General features: G+C 42.0%; 1 protein-coding gene and 3 non-coding genes across 4 annotated transcripts; all 4 read left to right on the top strand.

The window, feature by feature from the left end:
- Positions 1 to 10,637: 10,637 nt before the first annotated feature.
- EIF4A2 (eukaryotic translation initiation factor 4A2) lies at positions 10,638 to 17,575 on the top strand. The gene is made up of 11 exons (XM_036388820.2): positions 10,638 to 10,740; positions 11,580 to 11,625; positions 11,716 to 11,848; positions 12,106 to 12,245; positions 13,394 to 13,562; positions 13,749 to 13,858; positions 13,984 to 14,127; positions 14,518 to 14,655; positions 14,943 to 15,032; positions 15,271 to 15,350; positions 16,769 to 17,575. Exons 1-11 carry the CDS (start codon positions 10,712 to 10,714, stop codon positions 16,911 to 16,913), a joined length of 1,224 nt encoding a protein of 407 aa, XP_036244713.1. The 5' UTR covers positions 10,638 to 10,711; the 3' UTR covers positions 16,914 to 17,575.
- LOC118690464 (small nucleolar RNA SNORD2) lies at positions 11,959 to 12,029 on the top strand. The gene has a single exon (XR_004980819.1). It is a non-coding gene; the product is annotated as a small nucleolar RNA SNORD2 (small nucleolar RNA).
- LOC118690462 (small nucleolar RNA SNORA81) lies at positions 14,175 to 14,355 on the top strand. Its single transcript, XR_004980817.1, has one exon. It is a non-coding gene; the product is annotated as a small nucleolar RNA SNORA81 (small nucleolar RNA).
- Positions 14,737 to 14,864, top strand: LOC118690452 (small nucleolar RNA SNORA63). Its single transcript, XR_004980808.1, has one exon. It is a non-coding gene; the product is annotated as a small nucleolar RNA SNORA63 (small nucleolar RNA).
- Positions 17,576 to 18,046: the final 471 nt, after the last annotated feature.

Genomic DNA, 18,046 nt, shown 5'->3' on the forward strand with positions numbered 1-18,046 from the left:
TCTCTGCCAATGAAAAACTATTACACTGATCTTAGACTGCAACACTAATCATCCAATAAATGTTTATATAAGGCAACCAAATTTTTGTCTGGATAGGGCCCATCCATTCCTTGTTTAGCACTTATTCCACAAAGAGGTGTTTATTATACAGTCATACTCGTTTGAATAATCACCTCATGTCTCTGAAGAACCCAAACTGATTTGACTCAGAAGTTCAGTGATCTCTTCTGAAATATAGCACCTAATGCCCTGTGGAAATCAGTCCTAATACACTCAGCAAGGCACTATCAATTGTTCAGAGAAAAAGACTAAACCCCTTGCTGACACTGAACTAAATTACCATCATTTGTACTGCCTCAGTCATGGATTAAGACTTGAACTTCATATGCACTGGCTCAGAGGACCCCCACAAACCTTAACAGGATGTTATCAACCCCAAGTGCACTGGAGAACAAAGTAAATCAAAAGAATGGTTCTAAAGAATGCAGGAGAACTTTTTGTAGCTTACAAGTTTGACAAAATTAGTCTGAATCAAAAATGAGTCTGGCTAGTAAAAATACACTTGAACATCCAATTCCATGTGACAAACTTTGGAAATGGAAACTTATGTATGCATGATTGATAGATCTTGCCCAGTGCCATTCATGACTGGGAAATGTATGAGCTAAACTCTATACACTCAAAGAATAACAATTTCACAGTGAGAGATGGTAGTCCTAAAAATAAAAATCTGAATCCCTAACATTAACAGCCTGAATTACTCAGTCTTACTACCAGGCTGCTATAGAAAAAAAGTTCACTCTGACCCAAACTGCAAACAGACTACAGGAGAACAGTCTATTTGATAAATGGTGGTAAAGTGCAAAACAAGAAATTGTGAGAAAGGGCTGATCTATCCAAGCACACTCAATAACACAGCAAACAGATGGTTAAGCAATATCAACACAGGAGTATCAACACAGCTAATACATTGTTACCACTGCCTCCATAGTTTGTTTTGTTCTCCTCAAGGCCCCGCCATGCAAACATGGCAGGAGTGCTGGGTTTGCTGCGCAGGGCACGTGGGTTCAGACACCTCAGAAACATCCTAGGGACTGGGAGAAGGAGCAGGTGAAGGATAGCAAAAATATGTAGAATGTAGGAAAGCAGCAGCAGATGTAGAAACAGCAGCAGCAGCTTTTTCATGAGTGTGTTTCAGATAATTCTGTAATGATATTGAAGTCTTAAACTACTACAGAGCTCACCCCATTAAAGATATCCCACAGAAAGCATGTCTGATGTTGGTTCTATAGTCAGTCTGCTTGAGTACCTAAATTTCATTTTCATTTATTTATTATACATTTCCACTCAAAAGACATCTACTTAGATAACAGAAGACAAAAGATCATTGATAAGAGATTGATAACACATCAACATATCACAACAATCTTATCAAAAAAACCATAATTTCACTTGCATTTTGAAAGGTTTCACAGCACTGCACAGCTGAATGTAACAACTGAGGCATTTTAATATATACAAACTGCATTCATCAGCTCAATACTATGCTGAATTTTTTACCACCATTTTTTCTTCTTGTTTATCTCCCTACTGAGTTTTTTTCATGGCTGTCTCTACCCAGGGTAATAATGTTAATGCCCAAGTAGTATCAAAAAGCAGCTACCTTGAAGCAGCAGTGAGTATTTTCTAAAGGAAAAAGTCACTCTTCTTCTCCCTCCTTTCTTTGCAGCATTTCCTCCTGAAAGCATGGGAGTGTGCTTGCTTGCTCATCACTCCTGCTACCCTAAACAACTGAGATAGATAGCTTTGTTCTTCTGCACCAGCAGTTCTGCTCATGAACACTGACACTGAATTTCCTTTTTTAGACAGCAAGGACGCAGACTTTCTTCCTCTTCTCCCTCCCTCTGCCTTGCCTCCCCTCCCCCTCCTACAGTCTTTGCTGTGCCCTCATCTTACCTTCAGCAGCACAAGAAATCCATGCTGCAGTTTTTTTTCCTCGTTAGCAGCTCTATGGCAACAGCAGTTCTGAGGCAGCAGTCCTTTACAGTTCTCACTTCATTCTCCTTCCTTCTGCATAAAGATACACAGCCCGTTAGCCCAGGAAATCAGCAAAGACAATTCTGATGTGAATTAGTAAACACAATTCCACAATTATTTCAGGAAAAAAGCATGTTCCAGGGGGTACAAAGTTGTATTCCCAGAAGAGATTAATATTATGTGCAATGCAAATGAATAATATTAAAAGGAAATCAGAGAAATTCTTTTGGGTAATTAACTGTAAAATCATCTTTGCGATAACTCTGCTTTCTTGGACAGAAAGGTGAAAAAGAGAATTCTGAGCTTAAGATATACAGAGTATTACATTCAAATAAAGTCCTCTAAGAATTCGTCATTGTTTGACGGAGTCTTTATTTGTTATTAGCACATAAATTAAATCAGTGCTTTGCTTGTTAAAATCCTGCTGAACTAAAGGCAATAATGGCTCACAAAATCTTGTAGTCTTGTAATCCATGGAAAAATATATAGCCGAATACATTTAGAAATGGTAGCACAAACCTTAGAGAACAAAAAAGTGACAAAAGAAAAACTACCAGTAATTGGGTAGTTACTGAGTACTATAGCAGCTGCCTGCTTCAAAATCAGGATTTTCTGATTTCTTACTTTGTTACTTCTAAACTAATCAGAACAATGAGCTACAAATAAATGCAAATATGACAGCAAAAAACCCAACTACTTAAGACTCAGAAACAATTATTAGCAGAAGCTCTTAAATCAAAGCACAATATAAAAATACTTTGAATAGAGGCATATCCATTCTCTCTATATACTGCAACAAACTGCCAATATTTTATAATCTAATCACTTTTATCACATGCACAAAATCAATCAATCGATATAGTCCTGCAATTCAGCATGAACTTGCATTTCTCTCTCCTGCTGTGTAAAGAACAAAGGTTTCTTGCCACTGCCAAAAGCTGTGACAAGAAGTGTTAAAGTGCATGTCCCTGACTGGCACGAGCAACAGCACAGTTACTCGTGGCTGGAGTAAAGGCATCGCCTGCATCCTGTCTGTGCTTGCATCAGCCCATGTCCACACCTGCTGGAAAACCTGGGAAACAGGGGCAGGTGCTCCTGGGCACAATCTGAGAGGAAAATATTGAATTCCTTACTAATCCAGCACCTCACATGTTCATTTTTGTCTCATCTGGCAATATTCAGTTGGCATACCAAATAATATAGAATAATGTTCTGGGATGGGTTGAAGCACAAACTACTGGGGCTAAGGACTGACCTACAGAGGCTTCCTAGCACTAAACTGAAGCCCCAAAAACCAGAGCAGTTACATTTAACAGCTCACTTGGCACTTCAGTTTAATGGGCACACAACTGAGACTCAGCCACAAGAAGAACATGCCTCGCTAACACTGTTAAAGAGAAAAGCCTTTGAATAGTTACTTTGCATCCAAAAAAATCTCAGAAGGATTAAGAAACCAAACAAATAAAATGATTAAACAAGTCAGAATGTTGATCTTGATTAATTTTAAACTTTTTTTAAACTTTTCCCCACCCTGATCTGGCTGCTTTGCAGGCTGAAGCACAGGTCACAAAGCAATCAGTCCAAGCTTTACAATTTACAAAAAGAAATTCTTCAAAGAGAGATAATCATTTCCATTTTATAAAGAGATGAAAGAAGGGAACGAAGCTGAAACTACTCATCTATAGTTTCACATTGTGCCAGTATCAGTGACAGAAACAAAACTTAGGGAATCTGAGCTATTATTACCTGAAGAAATGAACAGTCTCAATTTTCTTATGAAAAGTACAGCTCAGTAGAAAACTTTCAGTTTATAGAAATTAAGATTTACCTTGAGGCCAATACTTCTGATCACAAAGCTCATTTTATTAATGACAAAGTATTTAGCTTAATTAACTTCTACATGTTACAAGAAGCTCTATAAACTGCAAAATACTGTTGTGAAGGTTAAAATCCTCTGATAGAAAAGAAACAAGAAAATTCAGTTACTATGCAACGCTGGATATGGACAGAAAGAGCTTCTGTTAGGGAAAAATGAAATTATTTCTGTGATGTCTTACTGCTTAGAGATGTACACATTTGAAATATTCTGACAATAATTACAGAGTGTATTACTGCCTGTAACACACTCAAAGCAAAGCTCTCTGTGCAGTGCTGTATCAGCTGGTAACACCAGACATTTTGTTGTCACTAATTTGAGATAGGCCCTCATACCTCACAGTGCTGCACACTCTGGAAAGCACAGTGTGTTTGTTCTGACATCCAAAAGTGTGATTGGGATGGACAGACAGAGTCACATGGCTCACTGCTGTCACCAGTGAGGACACAGGCCAGCTATCAAGGTACACATATGTACAGCATACATTAGAGACTGGTGCTCTTTTTACCACTTATGAGTCCCGTGAATTTACCCCTGTAAAAGTCAAAGAACTGCTTGGCCTTTTTGGTGTTTTCATCTTGGGTTTGGTTCCCACACATTACTTCCTCCTACTAAGCAAATAACACTCAACATTTTTACCAATAAGGAAAAGTACTCGAATTAAATACAGACATAGGTGTGCCTGCAGTGGCTGTGCCAAAACGGAACCAACTGAACACAGCAAATTAAAAACTCAAGCAATGTCAGTGAATAGCAAATTTGTATAATCATGAGAACAAACACTGTGCAGAGATGGTTAACCAACAGCAGAAGGAAAACAGTTTTCTTCAAAATAATGCACAGGCTTGTATTTACCCTTCTCTCAGACCTGGTAAAAATATTCTTGGCCAATTGTCTCACAGAAATATATGACATGCAGTATTTCATGGCTTAAAAATTAAATGCAACCACAACTATGTCAGGATGTGATCATCTGCCACCTGGTTCATCTCTCAGCTTTATTTACTTTTGAAATATAAAGAACAAACTCTACCCTGGAAGTAGCCTGCAACTTCTATCAAAGACTTTTAGGCTACCTTCCATTCCTGATACCCACATTCTTTAAGGATTTGCCCACACATAACCTTTGAGACAAACAATATCAACCCCACATTACAGAGAAGAAAACTCGAGTGCAAAGAGAGCTCTCATTCCAATAAAAGTCAATGGCAAGTCTAATAAATATCATCTGCTCAATTTTAGTGCTAAAATTCCAGTCTGTGGTCACACTAGGAGCCCTTAACACAACAGAGGAACAGAACTAAGCTGATTTCATGTCCTGGGCTTGACTAGAAACCTTGAAAACTTGGAAACAAAGAATCAAAGTGCTCAATCAAGAAGAACATTCAAGACATAAAACTATGATTATTGAGTTTTATAGCATGCAGAGGCCTGGATGACTACAAAATCATAGAAAGAAAAGCATATTTCTGTTTCAAGTATTTGGGCTAAAATTTTATTGTGCCAACATTCTTCTTATTACCAGAATTGTTACTAAAATTACAAGACTACCGTAAGTGATTCCATATGACAGTTTTCTTATGTTACACTCCTTTAAAGAATTAACAGTAATTTACATACTTCCACTAAGAAATTAAATACTGACTTTCTAGAATTAACCCTGTTTTTTTATTAGAAGATCAACCAAATGCTAACCAAAGTAAAAGGGAAATTTTTCACAATTTTAAAGTTTTGGACGAAACTATACCCACTATACAAATAAGTAGCAATTAACTTCCCCTAGCTCTTTAGATTTTTTGATCCCCTGGGAGAGGGCTGAGAAACCAAGGTTCCTTTGAGGGCCCAGAGCACTTCTGCTGCTTCCTTTTCAGCAGCAGTTTACAAGAGCTGTCCAACTGTATAAAGGAAACACCATCTTTCTTAAAAATTCAGCAAGAACTTCACCATTCCAGAGCAAGAAATAAGTAATAAATAACTCCAAACCCCTGAAGGTGAGAGGGTCACTACGAGTCTGAATTTAAACTCCAAACTCTAAGAGGAGATGAATTAATGGATGAATAACCTGAAAGAATAAATTCACACAGCTTTGCTGTTATTTATTTTAAACCGCCCAAGTAAGTTAGTCTTAAATAGTTTAACAAATTATTACAATCAAGAAAAAAATCTAACTGGGAATGAGAGAACTTGAGCTAAGAAAGTTCAAAAAATTCTGCACAAGTGAAGCAGGAACACTCCTTGGAGATGTGTGCTCCAAGCAATTAGGAGGCACAAGCCATAAAGCACCCCACAAACATTTCAGACAAGTGAGTCAGTGGCCAGCCAAAGGCCCCGTCCACCCCACATCCTCTGCACAAGCCTGAATATCTTGAATAGACTGAGCATGTGGGGCAATTAAATCAACCAAAGCAGTTTAAATCCCACTGCCTTTCCATAGTGCTTGGCACCTAAATAATTTAAGCATCTTTGAGTATGTTCCTTATTGGCCTAGTGCACAACTATTCAGTGAGACAGAACTTAGACAATGAGAGGAAATTCTGGATGTACTTTCAATTCACTCAACAGGGACATCACTGAGATTTCACAACACATTTGACTACAGTTACAAAGACTAGAAATATCTGTCAAAACATAACAAAGTTGTAAAATAACTTTAAAAAAGGATGACAAAGCAAGCCTAACAACCCAATGTACTAAAGTCATCATAATGTGCATTTCAGATTACACTGAGGTACTACAGAATACAAAGCCAGCATTCTCAGTCCATTAAAAACATTGTATCTTATACATTCTTATTGTTCAGCTTTTTTAGATTGTAATTTCAATGGAGGAACCAAAAATACTTGTTAGCATTAATGACACCCCAACTGCATTTAAATAACAAGCATGGGACTCCAGGAATCTGGACTTTCTTTCTCCTCTGGAGGTTTTCCAGAACATATCCCCTCCCACATCTGAGGAAGCACGCTTTTGTTTAGGCAGGATCCTTTGGGACTGATGAACTGAAAATATCACTTCTTGCTAACAACACCCTAACAAATCATCTTGATCCTTAACATGACCTACTGTGAGCAACCACTGTTTACCATTACCTTCCTTGCCCTGCCAGTCATGGCAATCAAATAATACACAGCCTGAACCCTGGCACCAGACTTAAAAAGGCAGGAAAAGAATTCTGGGATCTTGCAGGCTTCCTATGAAGTGCCTGTCAGTTTCACAGCAAATTCAAATCGTGCCATGAGATTATTAAAAAGAGATTTCTGAGGTTTCCTAATGCAAATGGTACCATTGCCTTTACCAGGATATTGGTGAGCTGGAGCTCAGTTTCAGGAGGTGTCAGCTCCTACTGGTTTCTTTAACTACGTCACTCCTTCCTTCAGTCTGCATGAATAATCACTGGAAACCCAGCTGCTAAACCAGCTAGTCCATCTGTTACCCCTGCTAATAAATGTATTATTATGTTCACTCTCACTAAAGAGCTCATGATTCACTGGGATTGTCTTTTTGGGAAACACCTACAAAAGTATATTAGGTGTACATATATATATATGTGGTTCTGGATCCTATCTTTAGCAGCCTAGACATATTATTTAGTGTCTTCTTGGTTTCCCTTCTGCCTGAAGATAACATGAACCTGGTCCTTGGGGAGCAAGTTTTCAGCTGAGGCTGCTCTAAAAAGCTTAATCAGATTTAAAGCCAGGGGACCACTAGAAACCCCAGTGTCATTACAAGATTTTTGTCAGTGACAAAATCTGACCTTTTGGCACCTCTCAGTTTGATGCTTCCTGTTCAGAACACAAATAATTCCAGGCAGAGTATGGCTAACAGTGGCCCATAAATACACAAAGTAGATATGAACACACATGAAAAGACTGTTAGCACTACTGTAATCAAAGAGATATTTCTCAAACATTGTACAGAGCTTTTAAAGGGTATAAAATGTAGGATTTTTTTCTCTAGTGCAGTTTGGGGTCATTGCTAATACAAGAAGCGTGGATATCTTGTTTCATAAAAAGAGAAGACTGATTCTGTGTTTCCAACTGTTTGCTTGAAGTTTATGAAACAACATTTTTTTCATCTTTTCATCTTTTCATTTGGTGAAAGAAGTTGATGATTTCCACTGGAGGAAACACTGGGGTCCTTTTCTCATATACCTTAATATACCATATGGATGTGCCAGATCCATATAATAAGTGCCTTTCACGTGGGAACTGATGATTTGTTTCTTAAATCATAATTTCATTGTTCCAGTCATACACACTTGAGGCAAATAGAGCATCTGCCAAGGAGCCACTGGACTGAGGAGTGTCACTGCATTAAAACAACCATGAACCAGGGCAAATAACACAACCAAATTATCAAATTCTGCCAAACTCTGCCACAACCACGTGACAGCAGAAACCAGTCTGCTCACAGGCTTTACTTTCAATTTTAGCATTAGGTGAATCAGAAATGAACAAAATCCTCAGACACGGGGATATTTTAAGCTCATCTATAAAGGTCAGTGATCAGGAGCTCAGGGGGACGTTTGGCTCTGTAGTTGCCTAATGCCAAGAAATCTTGGCATTTAATCAAGAGATCTCCCACTATTTTAGCCAATAAATTACAATACCAACTTTTAAAATTGTCCTTCTTGATTGAAGATAATAATTAAAAAAAATTTTCGAGGCTTTTTTTATTTTTTTAGTAGAATGAAGTTTGACCAAGTGTTGTAAAACAAGATTTGCCACAAGCTAGAGCAATGAGAACAATTTCTCCTTAAAGAAATCCAGGAAAGCCTTGTTACTAGAAAACTGTTATCAAATCTGAGCACTCAAAGTAATCTGAATACCTGGGTAATCTGAAATGACACTGGTTTCTTTATTGGAAAGATAAAGCAGATACTTGTTTCTGAGATGCCATTCCAGGTCTGGGAAGAATGATGGCTTACCTTCCTAAAATTCCCACATGTCTGGAAATCTTCTCCTCTCAGATTTGCAAATCTACTGAGACTTAAATGCAGTGCTTGAATAAAAATATTCATCTAAATTCAACAATTTTCCTAATAAATATTCAAGATCCTTAACAAATACTCAGTAGTGTTATTTCTCCATTTAGACTCAAATCACTTTTAATGCAGTGGGAAATCTAACAGTGCTGGCCCAAAACTGTGTTCACATTCTTTCTTCAGTCCATCCTGTTTGTTTTTCAACCAGAGGTTAATAGTCCACACAAACTGGCATCATTCATTTAAAAGGCCTCTAGCTATTGTTGTGTGTCTAGCTGAACTGCAAACAAGAAATATGCTCAATATTTTCTACCCAGCAGGGGTGGACAGAAAGAACTTGAGAGCATTAGGATAGGCTGACAGTGGATTTATATAATTTTGCTGGGATAGTGGTAGGTTGTAATATTTCTACAGATAATATTGCCCCAGCAGATGCTACCATAGGAAGATTTAAGGTATAAATAGTCTTTGAGAGGTTCCCTTTATGGATATTCTAGATGATTCTAGACAATTTACAAATATTCTAGACAAGTAAAGGGTTGAGTTTTTCAAGCACTGCCTCCATTTCTTCATATATAATCACTATGGAAACAGATTGCAAAGTAATACACATAAACCATACAAAGGTGGCACAAAATTATCGCTTTTAATTGATATTACTTGCCACCATAAGAAATACTGATTAATAGATTAGATTATTGTGAAATCTGATATGAGCATTAAAATGATCGACATTTTTTCTGCCACAGTAGAAAGCGTTGGGCAAGATCATGCAATCGGTTTGCACAGTAACAGTTCTCTTAGTGCTTTATTTTGGACTGCACTAACCTTTAAATCATTCTTGCCAGGTTTTTCGTGTACTGCGATCTGCAGCACATCACAGAACCGTGCTTTCGGCAGCACGCCGAGGACCACCTAACCTGTCTCCTACAAATACTCCTGCATCCCCTTCAGGATTGATCCACCCTCAGGCCTCGGGACAAATTTGGGGAATTCAGCCACGGGCCCGCGGGCCTGCACTGGGTGTGAGCCCGGGCCGAGGAGCCCTCAGAGGCGCCTCCATCGGCCCCCCTGCCTCAGGGCCTCTCCGGGAGCTCCCAGCGCTGCCCCCTCATGACCAACGCTGCCCCGGCGCCGGGAGCGCAGGGGGAGAGCTCGGGGTGTGTTCCGCCTGCCAAGGAGGAGGAGGAGGCGGGAGCCATTTCTGTGTGAGGATGGGGCGGATGCGCGACCGCCAGCCCCCGCCCGAGGAAGCCTCTTTCTCCCTCCTGTCACCCCCCCGACTCCGGGGCTTTAAAAACAACCAACACGGCGGGGAAAACGCGGCTACGAAAAGGGGCTACTATGGCGCCCCAGCCGCTGCCGCAAGGGCCGCTCGCTGTGCCCTCACCCGGCCAAGCCGGCGCCGCCATTCCCCCTCCCGCCCCACGCTGCAGCACGGACCGGACGGGAAACCCCGTGCGCGCGGGGGGGAAGGGGAGGCAGAGGGAGGAAGGAGTGGGGCGCTGTGACGCACTCAATGGTGCAATATCCTTCCGCGATCCGACAGAAAAAGTAGTTCTATGTTCCACGTAGCCTCTTAGACCCCAGAGGTTCATACACAACCTTCGGATTAACTGAAAAAGTCGCGTGACGGGAATCTCTTGGGATACAGGGCTTAAACTGGAGAGATTCTTGCTTTTTTTGCGCGTGGTATAAGGTGTATATCCATGCGCAGAGCAGAGCGCAACGAGTCCGGCAGCAGGGCGGGTATATAAGGCGAGCGCCGCGGAGGGCTTGCCTTTTCAGTTGAGGACAGAGCTGGTGATCGGAACATGTCAGGGGGCTCCGCGGATTATAGCAGGTATGGCGGGGGCCTGGGCTCTTTCCACATTCGGGGGCTTCCTGGGTTATGCGGAGGCGGCCAGGGAGAGAGAAAAAGTCGAAAGAAGGTGGAGGGGTGGGAGCCGAGGCGCCCTGGGGGAGGCAGGGCGCTGTGCTCAATCAGCCCTGCGCCCTGGCCCCTCCCGTTCCAGACGTTTCTGTCCCTGCGCTCCCCTTGCTCGCGGTTCAGCAACGGTTTAGCTCTAGTCCTCGGGGCTCGATTTTCGTTACTGGCTTTCTTAGCAATCCAGTGAGCCCTAGAAAGGACTTATTCGAAATTTATTCGTGTACAGCTGTGTTGTAGCTTTAATATTTAAATGTCTTTCTGTGGATTTTTTTTCCTCGACATTCTAGTCTCCCTCGCGCCGTTGGCTCACCCCGGGTTTTCGGACCGCGCTGAGGGCGAGACCATTATATTTTTTTTGCGGGGGGAGGGGGAGGCCCCCCCCGGGCGATCGCCCGGCGCCGTCCGCCCGCAGCGCCCGGTTTGCGCAATCCCAGGGGTGGAGCTCTCGCGAGAGTTCCCGGCGGGGCGGGGCGGGGGGATCCGCTGCAGCGCCGGGAGCGCGCCCGCCCCCCCTTCCCCCCCCGCGCCGCCGCGGGAGCGCGCGCTCTGTGCGCCCATGGCCGCGGCGCCGGGAGATGGGCACCGGCTTCGGGACGCTGGGGAACGGGGGCAGGAGTTTGTCCATTGGCAGCAGCTCAGAGCACCTGCTGGAATGATCTGTCACGGGTCCCGCCGCTGTCTTAGCCGACGTGTCAGCTCGCTCCTGCGTGGTGGTGGCTCCCGTGCTAACAACGTGTTCTCTTTCGTGGCAGAGACCATGGCGGCCCAGAGGGAATGGAGCCCGATGGTGTCATCGAGGTGAGCACTTACGAAGTGACCTGAGAATTTATTCGCTGGTGGACAGGGGTATTGGATTTATTTTTTTTTTCTATTGTTTCTTTATTACAGAGCAATTGGAATGAGATTGTTGACAATTTCGATGATATGAATTTAAAAGAATCCCTTCTGAGGGGCATTTATGCTTATGGTTTTGAGAAGCCTTCAGCTATTCAGCAGAGAGCTATTATTCCATGCATCAAAGGTATGCAGTAGATTCATTAATATCAACATCGGATAATTAAGAAAGCATTGTGAAATGCATACGTTGTTTCATTAGTGTGCAGTAATAACTAATTTCAGTCTTCATTGAACAAGTGATATGATGGTACACCATCTTTCGGGACTGACCTGAAATGGAGAGACCTCTTTAGTACTGATCACTTACTTCAAGGGGAATTAAGTAAAACTAACGTGATTGACCCGTGTGGGAGCAGTAAATGTGTATCCTACTTTTTTTAGGGTATGATGTGATTGCTCAAGCTCAGTCAGGTACTGGCAAGACAGCCACATTTGCTATTTCCATCCTGCAGCAGTTGGAGATTGATCTCAAGGAGTCCCAGGCACTAGTATTGGCCCCTACCAGAGAACTGGCTCAACAGGTATTGATAGTGTAGTTTAAAAAAAAAAAAAACCAAAAACTTTGTGTGTTGCATAGGTTTCAGGTTTCACAACTGTGAGACAACATTACCAGACTTTTCAGGGGCTGTAATAAATATCCATTCAGAACCCTTTTTGTGTCCAATAATGGGGGGTACAAACTGCCTTCTGTCCCTTCAAGTCCTCTGCCTCCTTGAGGAGCTGAGGTAATAAACATGGAGGGTGTGCTGGGGCAGGCGTGCAAGAGGCAGCTGCTGTGCTGTGTGTAAAGTGGAGGGAGCATCTTCAGCAGAAAAACAAAATAACTAAAGCACAGTGTTCTGAGTGGAAACAAAAAATTCACTTGTTTTGAAGCCGTTTAAACTTAAATGCAGTTGTGCAACATGAAAACTGCAGTGCACGTTTGGTTACTTAATGGTTTTGTTTCTTTGTATGTTTTCCTGACAATATAATTGCATGTCTTCGCTTTCAAGGCTTGGTATCCTGTTATGCTAAGTGGGTGTGTGGTAATAACTTTCAGAATACTTGAATATTTAGGATAACTGTATCAGTAATGAAGGGTCTTAAAGTACAATGTTGAACCAACTCTGAAGTAGAAAACTTACTAGTCTAGTCATTTTGAACTAGACTATACTGAAATGCCAGTGCTATGTGACAGTTCTTCAAGGTAAAGCTAAACATATTAAATCAGACAGAAAACAAAATAAATGGAATAAGGGCCTTTTATCAGAATGTTAGGCCTTTGTTCTACTCTAAAGCTGTTGCCGTGAGATATGTTTGGAAACCTGGCTGGTAGTGGTGCCATTGGAGAGAGTTCACTGAAGAGTGTCCAAGTGCTTAACATGCAGGCCTGAGCACCACCTCAGAGCTTGAGCTCACTTCTGGTGGCCCTGCTCTCAGCTTAGTAATTGTCTCATGGCAGTCACTCAATCAGCAAGTTTAGCCAGTAAAAAAAAAAAGTAACTGTTCCTCTGGCTACTAGTTAGCAACTTGAGTTATGTGGAGTTGGGCAGCTTTTTTAGCAGCTCTCAGTTCCAAGACTTCGATAGTCCTTATTTGGTGTCTCGGCTTCCAAAGTCCATAAAAGCCAGTGAGAATGGGGCATAAGCTTCATTGTCCTATGAGCTCCTAATGGAAGGTTCTGTTTTAGATTCAGAAGGTAATCCTGGCCCTTGGAGACTACATGGGAGCAACATGCCACGCTTGCATTGGTGGCACAAATGTGCGCAATGAAATGCAGAAACTGCAGGCTGAGGCTCCACACATCGTGGTGGGAACTCCAGGGCGTGTGTTTGATATGTTGAACAGGCGCTATCTTTGTGAGTATGAACCTCATTGTGCCCTTGCTGATAAATTTCCAGTGAAAGCCTCATAGCCACTAAGAGCTTTAGTGTACTTGTCACTGTGGAGAGTTGTGCTGGAAAGCTTAGTAGTACAGAAGCATGATGTTCTTAAAGGATTGTGTATTTGTGAAACTTCATGAGATGCTTCTCTTTTTCCAATAGCACCAAAATGGATCAAAATGTTTGTTCTGGATGAAGCTGATGAAATGCTGAGCCGTGGATTTAAGGATCAAATTTATGAGATCTTTCAAAAACTAAGCACAAACATCCAGGTACAAAAGCTTTCACATGGTGAAGTGATGCATGCAGCTTTAGTTATGGTGTGGCTGAGAACTAAATTGGCACAAATAAAAATTGTTGTATGGGGTATGTGCTAACATAGAGTAATGTATTTTAGGTTGTGCTGCTGTCAGCTACAATGCCAATGGATGTGTTGGAAGTGACCAAAAAGTTCATGAGAGATCCCATCCGTATTTTGGTGAAGAAGGAAGAACTGACTCTGGAGGGTATCAAGCAGTTCTACATTAATGTTGAGAGAGAGGTTGGTACTGGTTATACTCACTCTGGCAGGAAGAGTTAGGTTCTCTTACCTTCTTGTTAAAGCACTGTGCTAAAATTGCGGAAACCAAGGCTGAGCCTTAGTTTCTGCAATAATGCTAGTAGAGTAAATGCAAGAAGAAGAAAAACTATGCACTAGATCCAAAAGGACTAGGGTGGACCTCTTTCTTAATGTCCAGTGTCCTGTGTCTGAAGATTTAGTGCAACAATTGATGCATAAACTTACCTTAGTTTCCAGGTTATACTGAATGTAGTTGTGTGCCAAAGCAGGCTTAATCAATTGTTGTATTGGAGTTCAATTCCTTGCTTCAAGTTTGTGTTATGTACTGATATGTGCCATGATGTGTTTCCTGATGGTCTTTTTTCTGCTCAGGAATGGAAGCTGGATACTCTCTGTGATTTGTATGAGACACTGACCATTACACAGGCTGTTATTTTCCTGAATACAAGGAGAAAAGTAGACTGGCTTACAGAGAAAATGCATGCCAGGGACTTCACAGTCTCAGCTCTGGTAAGAATTGCTACTTCAAATCACTTCTGAAATGCTGTGTATTTACTGGAGAAGAAATGGTGAGGAGGGGATATCAGTGAGAAGCAGGAAAGTTATAATATAGCTGTGCAGTGCTGTATTATCGTTCCCCCTGCTTAAAGTAAAATGTTTCCTTTCTATCCCTACCTGCTTAGTTCCCACAGCAGGTAGGGACGCTGGGATTCATACATGCCTTTGTTCTTTATAGAATATTCTGGTTTGGAGCATTGGAACTGTACTAATTGCAGCTTTTTGTTTTAACTCTCCAGCATGGTGACATGGACCAGAAGGAACGAGATGTTATCATGAGAGAGTTTAGATCAGGGTCCAGCCGTGTCCTGATCACTACTGACTTGCTGGTGAGCATTGTCTTTCATTGAATACTTTCTGTTACAGCCTTCTCCCAAAAGCTTCACAATTGAGTGATGGTTTTTGTAACCTGAACTGCTGGGAGCTTTTTGGAACAGCAAAGACCATGCTCCACTGTGGACTACACAGTTGTAGTTCATAACTAATGATGTGGTTGACAAAAGTCTGAGATAGATAAATTGGAAAATAGCCCCTAACTTGCATTAAAGATTTGGTGTTTCTTTGCAGGCTCGTGGCATTGATGTGCAGCAAGTGTCCCTGGTTATCAATTACGACCTGCCGACCAATCGTGAGAATTACATTCACAGGTCAGTTGGCTCTGCCCCCCGTCAGTCCTCGTGCTGTGCTGGATGGGCATTGGCACACACCCTCCTCACCCAACCAGAGGTGTTAGCATCCATACATGAACTTCTCACAGCTAGCAGGGAATGCAACCACTTGTGGATTGGCTTTCTAAAAGCCCTGCTTTGCACAGCAGTGGTTCTGAAACAAGGGAGAAGCAGAACTTTGAACACTTAAAGCAGTGGGAAAACTTAGAGGATAATAGGTTCAGTGGTGAGTGATGAACATTGGAGCTGTGGGGAGAATGCCAGCAACTGAACTGCCTCTTGTCATGTAGGCTGTGACATAGGAGTGTGATACTGTTAGTGGTGCAGCATCTTGACAGCTAGGTCAGCTTGGTCTGGGCTCCGGCTGATCTGGAGTTGTTGCTGCTCAGTGACAGGACAGACCTTACTTAGTCCTAGCTTGTAGGGCTGCCTTTGCTTGTGGAGGTTCAGCTGTGTCCATGTTGTGTGTGCCCTGTTTGCTCTTGGTGGCTCCTTAGTGGGATTCTTTGCAGTGTGTCTTCTGGTAGGAATTTCAGTTTGTGTCCCTAGGTTTAGTTAACTGCTTCTAGTGACTGTCCCTAAATTAAGTAAACTGTGCTTTGTTACTTGATGTAAAAAAATACAGGAGTCGATAGCAGCAGTTGATGACACAAGATGGTGCTCAGAAACGGCGTTGACGTAATTTAGGACGTGGATTCGTAAGTGGCACAGTTTAAATAAAGAGCGAGTTGGTATTTATTTATTTATTTTGTCATGATTATCCCCTAAGTTTTGTGAGCCCTTTCTGTGTATTTAGCTCCTGCTGGGAAGGTGCTCTATTGTGCAGCCTGTAGGAAGGTGGAGCTCACGGTGGGTGTAACTAAACCGTATGCACTGATGTGTCAGTGACTGATGTGGGCTTGAACACGGATGTTGAGCTTGGATTTTACTCTGTAAAGGAAACCAACAAATCCTAAGTTTTCCCACTGGAAGCAGGTTTAATTGAAATTCTGAAATAAGTGTGCTGTTTCATGTTACTAGATTAACTTGGTAACAGGTCTGATGGTTAAACAGCAGTGTGTGCTCTGTGCTTGGGAGTGAATGCATGAGGGGGTGGGTGCGTAGTTGAACAGAGGGGAGAGACTGACCCAGGACTTCAGAACACAGCACCAAGCATTAAATGAAGGTCTTACTTTGCAGCCAAAGAGTTAACCATGTGTGTGCCCTGCTGCCTGCCACGGAATGGACCTGCTGTGCTGCTGGCACCAGCTGCTGGTTTTCCTGACCAGATGTGACTTGGGTGGCAGCATAGACTGGCCAGTGGCAGATAAGAGCAGCAGTCAAGAATGGATCTTGCAGACGTGTAAAGCAGATGGGCGAGGTTAACTCGAGTGTAAATGTGTTTTCTTTTCATGCAGAATTGGCCGGGGTGGCCGTTTTGGCAGAAAAGGTGTGGCTATCAATTTTGTCACTGAAGAGGACAAGAGGATCCTGCGAGACATTGAGACTTTCTACAATACTACAGTGGAGGAGATGCCGATGAATGTGGCTGATCTCATTTAATCCCCGGGATGAGGTGGTTGTGAATCCAGTGCTCGCTGTTGCTGAATAGGCGATTCACAACGCGCATTGTGCTTCTTTCTTTGGGGATATATTGAATCTTGTCTCAATGCTCATTACGGATCAGAAATACAGATTTTTGATAAGAGAAGCGACTTTCTGTCGTGAGCTCTTGTGGGGAAGGCCATTGGCTTTGTCCACTTTAGGGTTAGACTGTTGGGGTTGGGTGGAAAGTCATGGGGTCTGTAAATTTTTTCTTTATTAGAAATTTATTTCCTAGTTCCATAGAAGTGGTTGTATTAGATGTTCTTTATCATTTAATAATTTACTTATGGACTAAAAGATATAAGTGCTGTATAAAGTCAGCCAATTATGTTAAACTAGCCTACCTTCCTTTATTGTATGTACTTACACCTCAGATTAAATTGGAAAGGCCTTTCAAAATCTCTAAACTTTTATAAGAGCATTAAAATGCATTTTTGTTTCATATGTATTTATTCAATAAAGTATTTAATTAGTGGTAAGTGTGATCTGGACCCTGTTGCTAAGCCCCAGCAAGCAAGCAATCATACTATTGTCTTAGTTAGGGTTAAACCCAGTAAAATTTGCCATATTGCACATGTCTTAATGAAGTTTGAATGTTCAATAAAATACTTCTATATTCACTTAAATTGTAAATAATTGCTTCTTGGGTTGAGGGGAGGGTGACAGCAGAGACTGCACCGTCTCAGGGTGGGAGCTGAAGGTGGCAACTGCTGCAGCCTTGTGCCCACAGCTCATGTACTGTGTCACTAATTGCAGAGGTGGTTTGGACTCTCAAGTGCTAGTGTGGTTCTGGCATGCTGCACCTGTGTCCTTAAAACTGAACCACCCCTTCATCAGAGTAGAAAATGGCTCTCTTAATAATTGGTGCTGGCTTGATGAAGAAGCTCTGTGCTGCATCATTAATGCCTGTCCAAGGGTATTTTTTTTCCCAAGCCATTCAGGAAGGAGGACAGGTGGTCAAAACAGCACTTCTGAAAGTGTTCCCCAAAGATGCTTATCCAGGTCACAGCTTTAAAATGGCTTGTGAGCAAGAATAGAGAGAGATGACAGGGAATCCTAAGTGATGCCTTCAGAACATGGCCTACTCTTTG

The sequence above is a fragment of the Molothrus ater genome, chromosome 10 (assembly GCF_012460135.2).
Source record: "Molothrus ater isolate BHLD 08-10-18 breed brown headed cowbird chromosome 10, BPBGC_Mater_1.1, whole genome shotgun sequence".
NCBI classification, from domain to species: Eukaryota; Metazoa; Chordata; class Aves; order Passeriformes; family Icteridae; genus Molothrus; species Molothrus ater.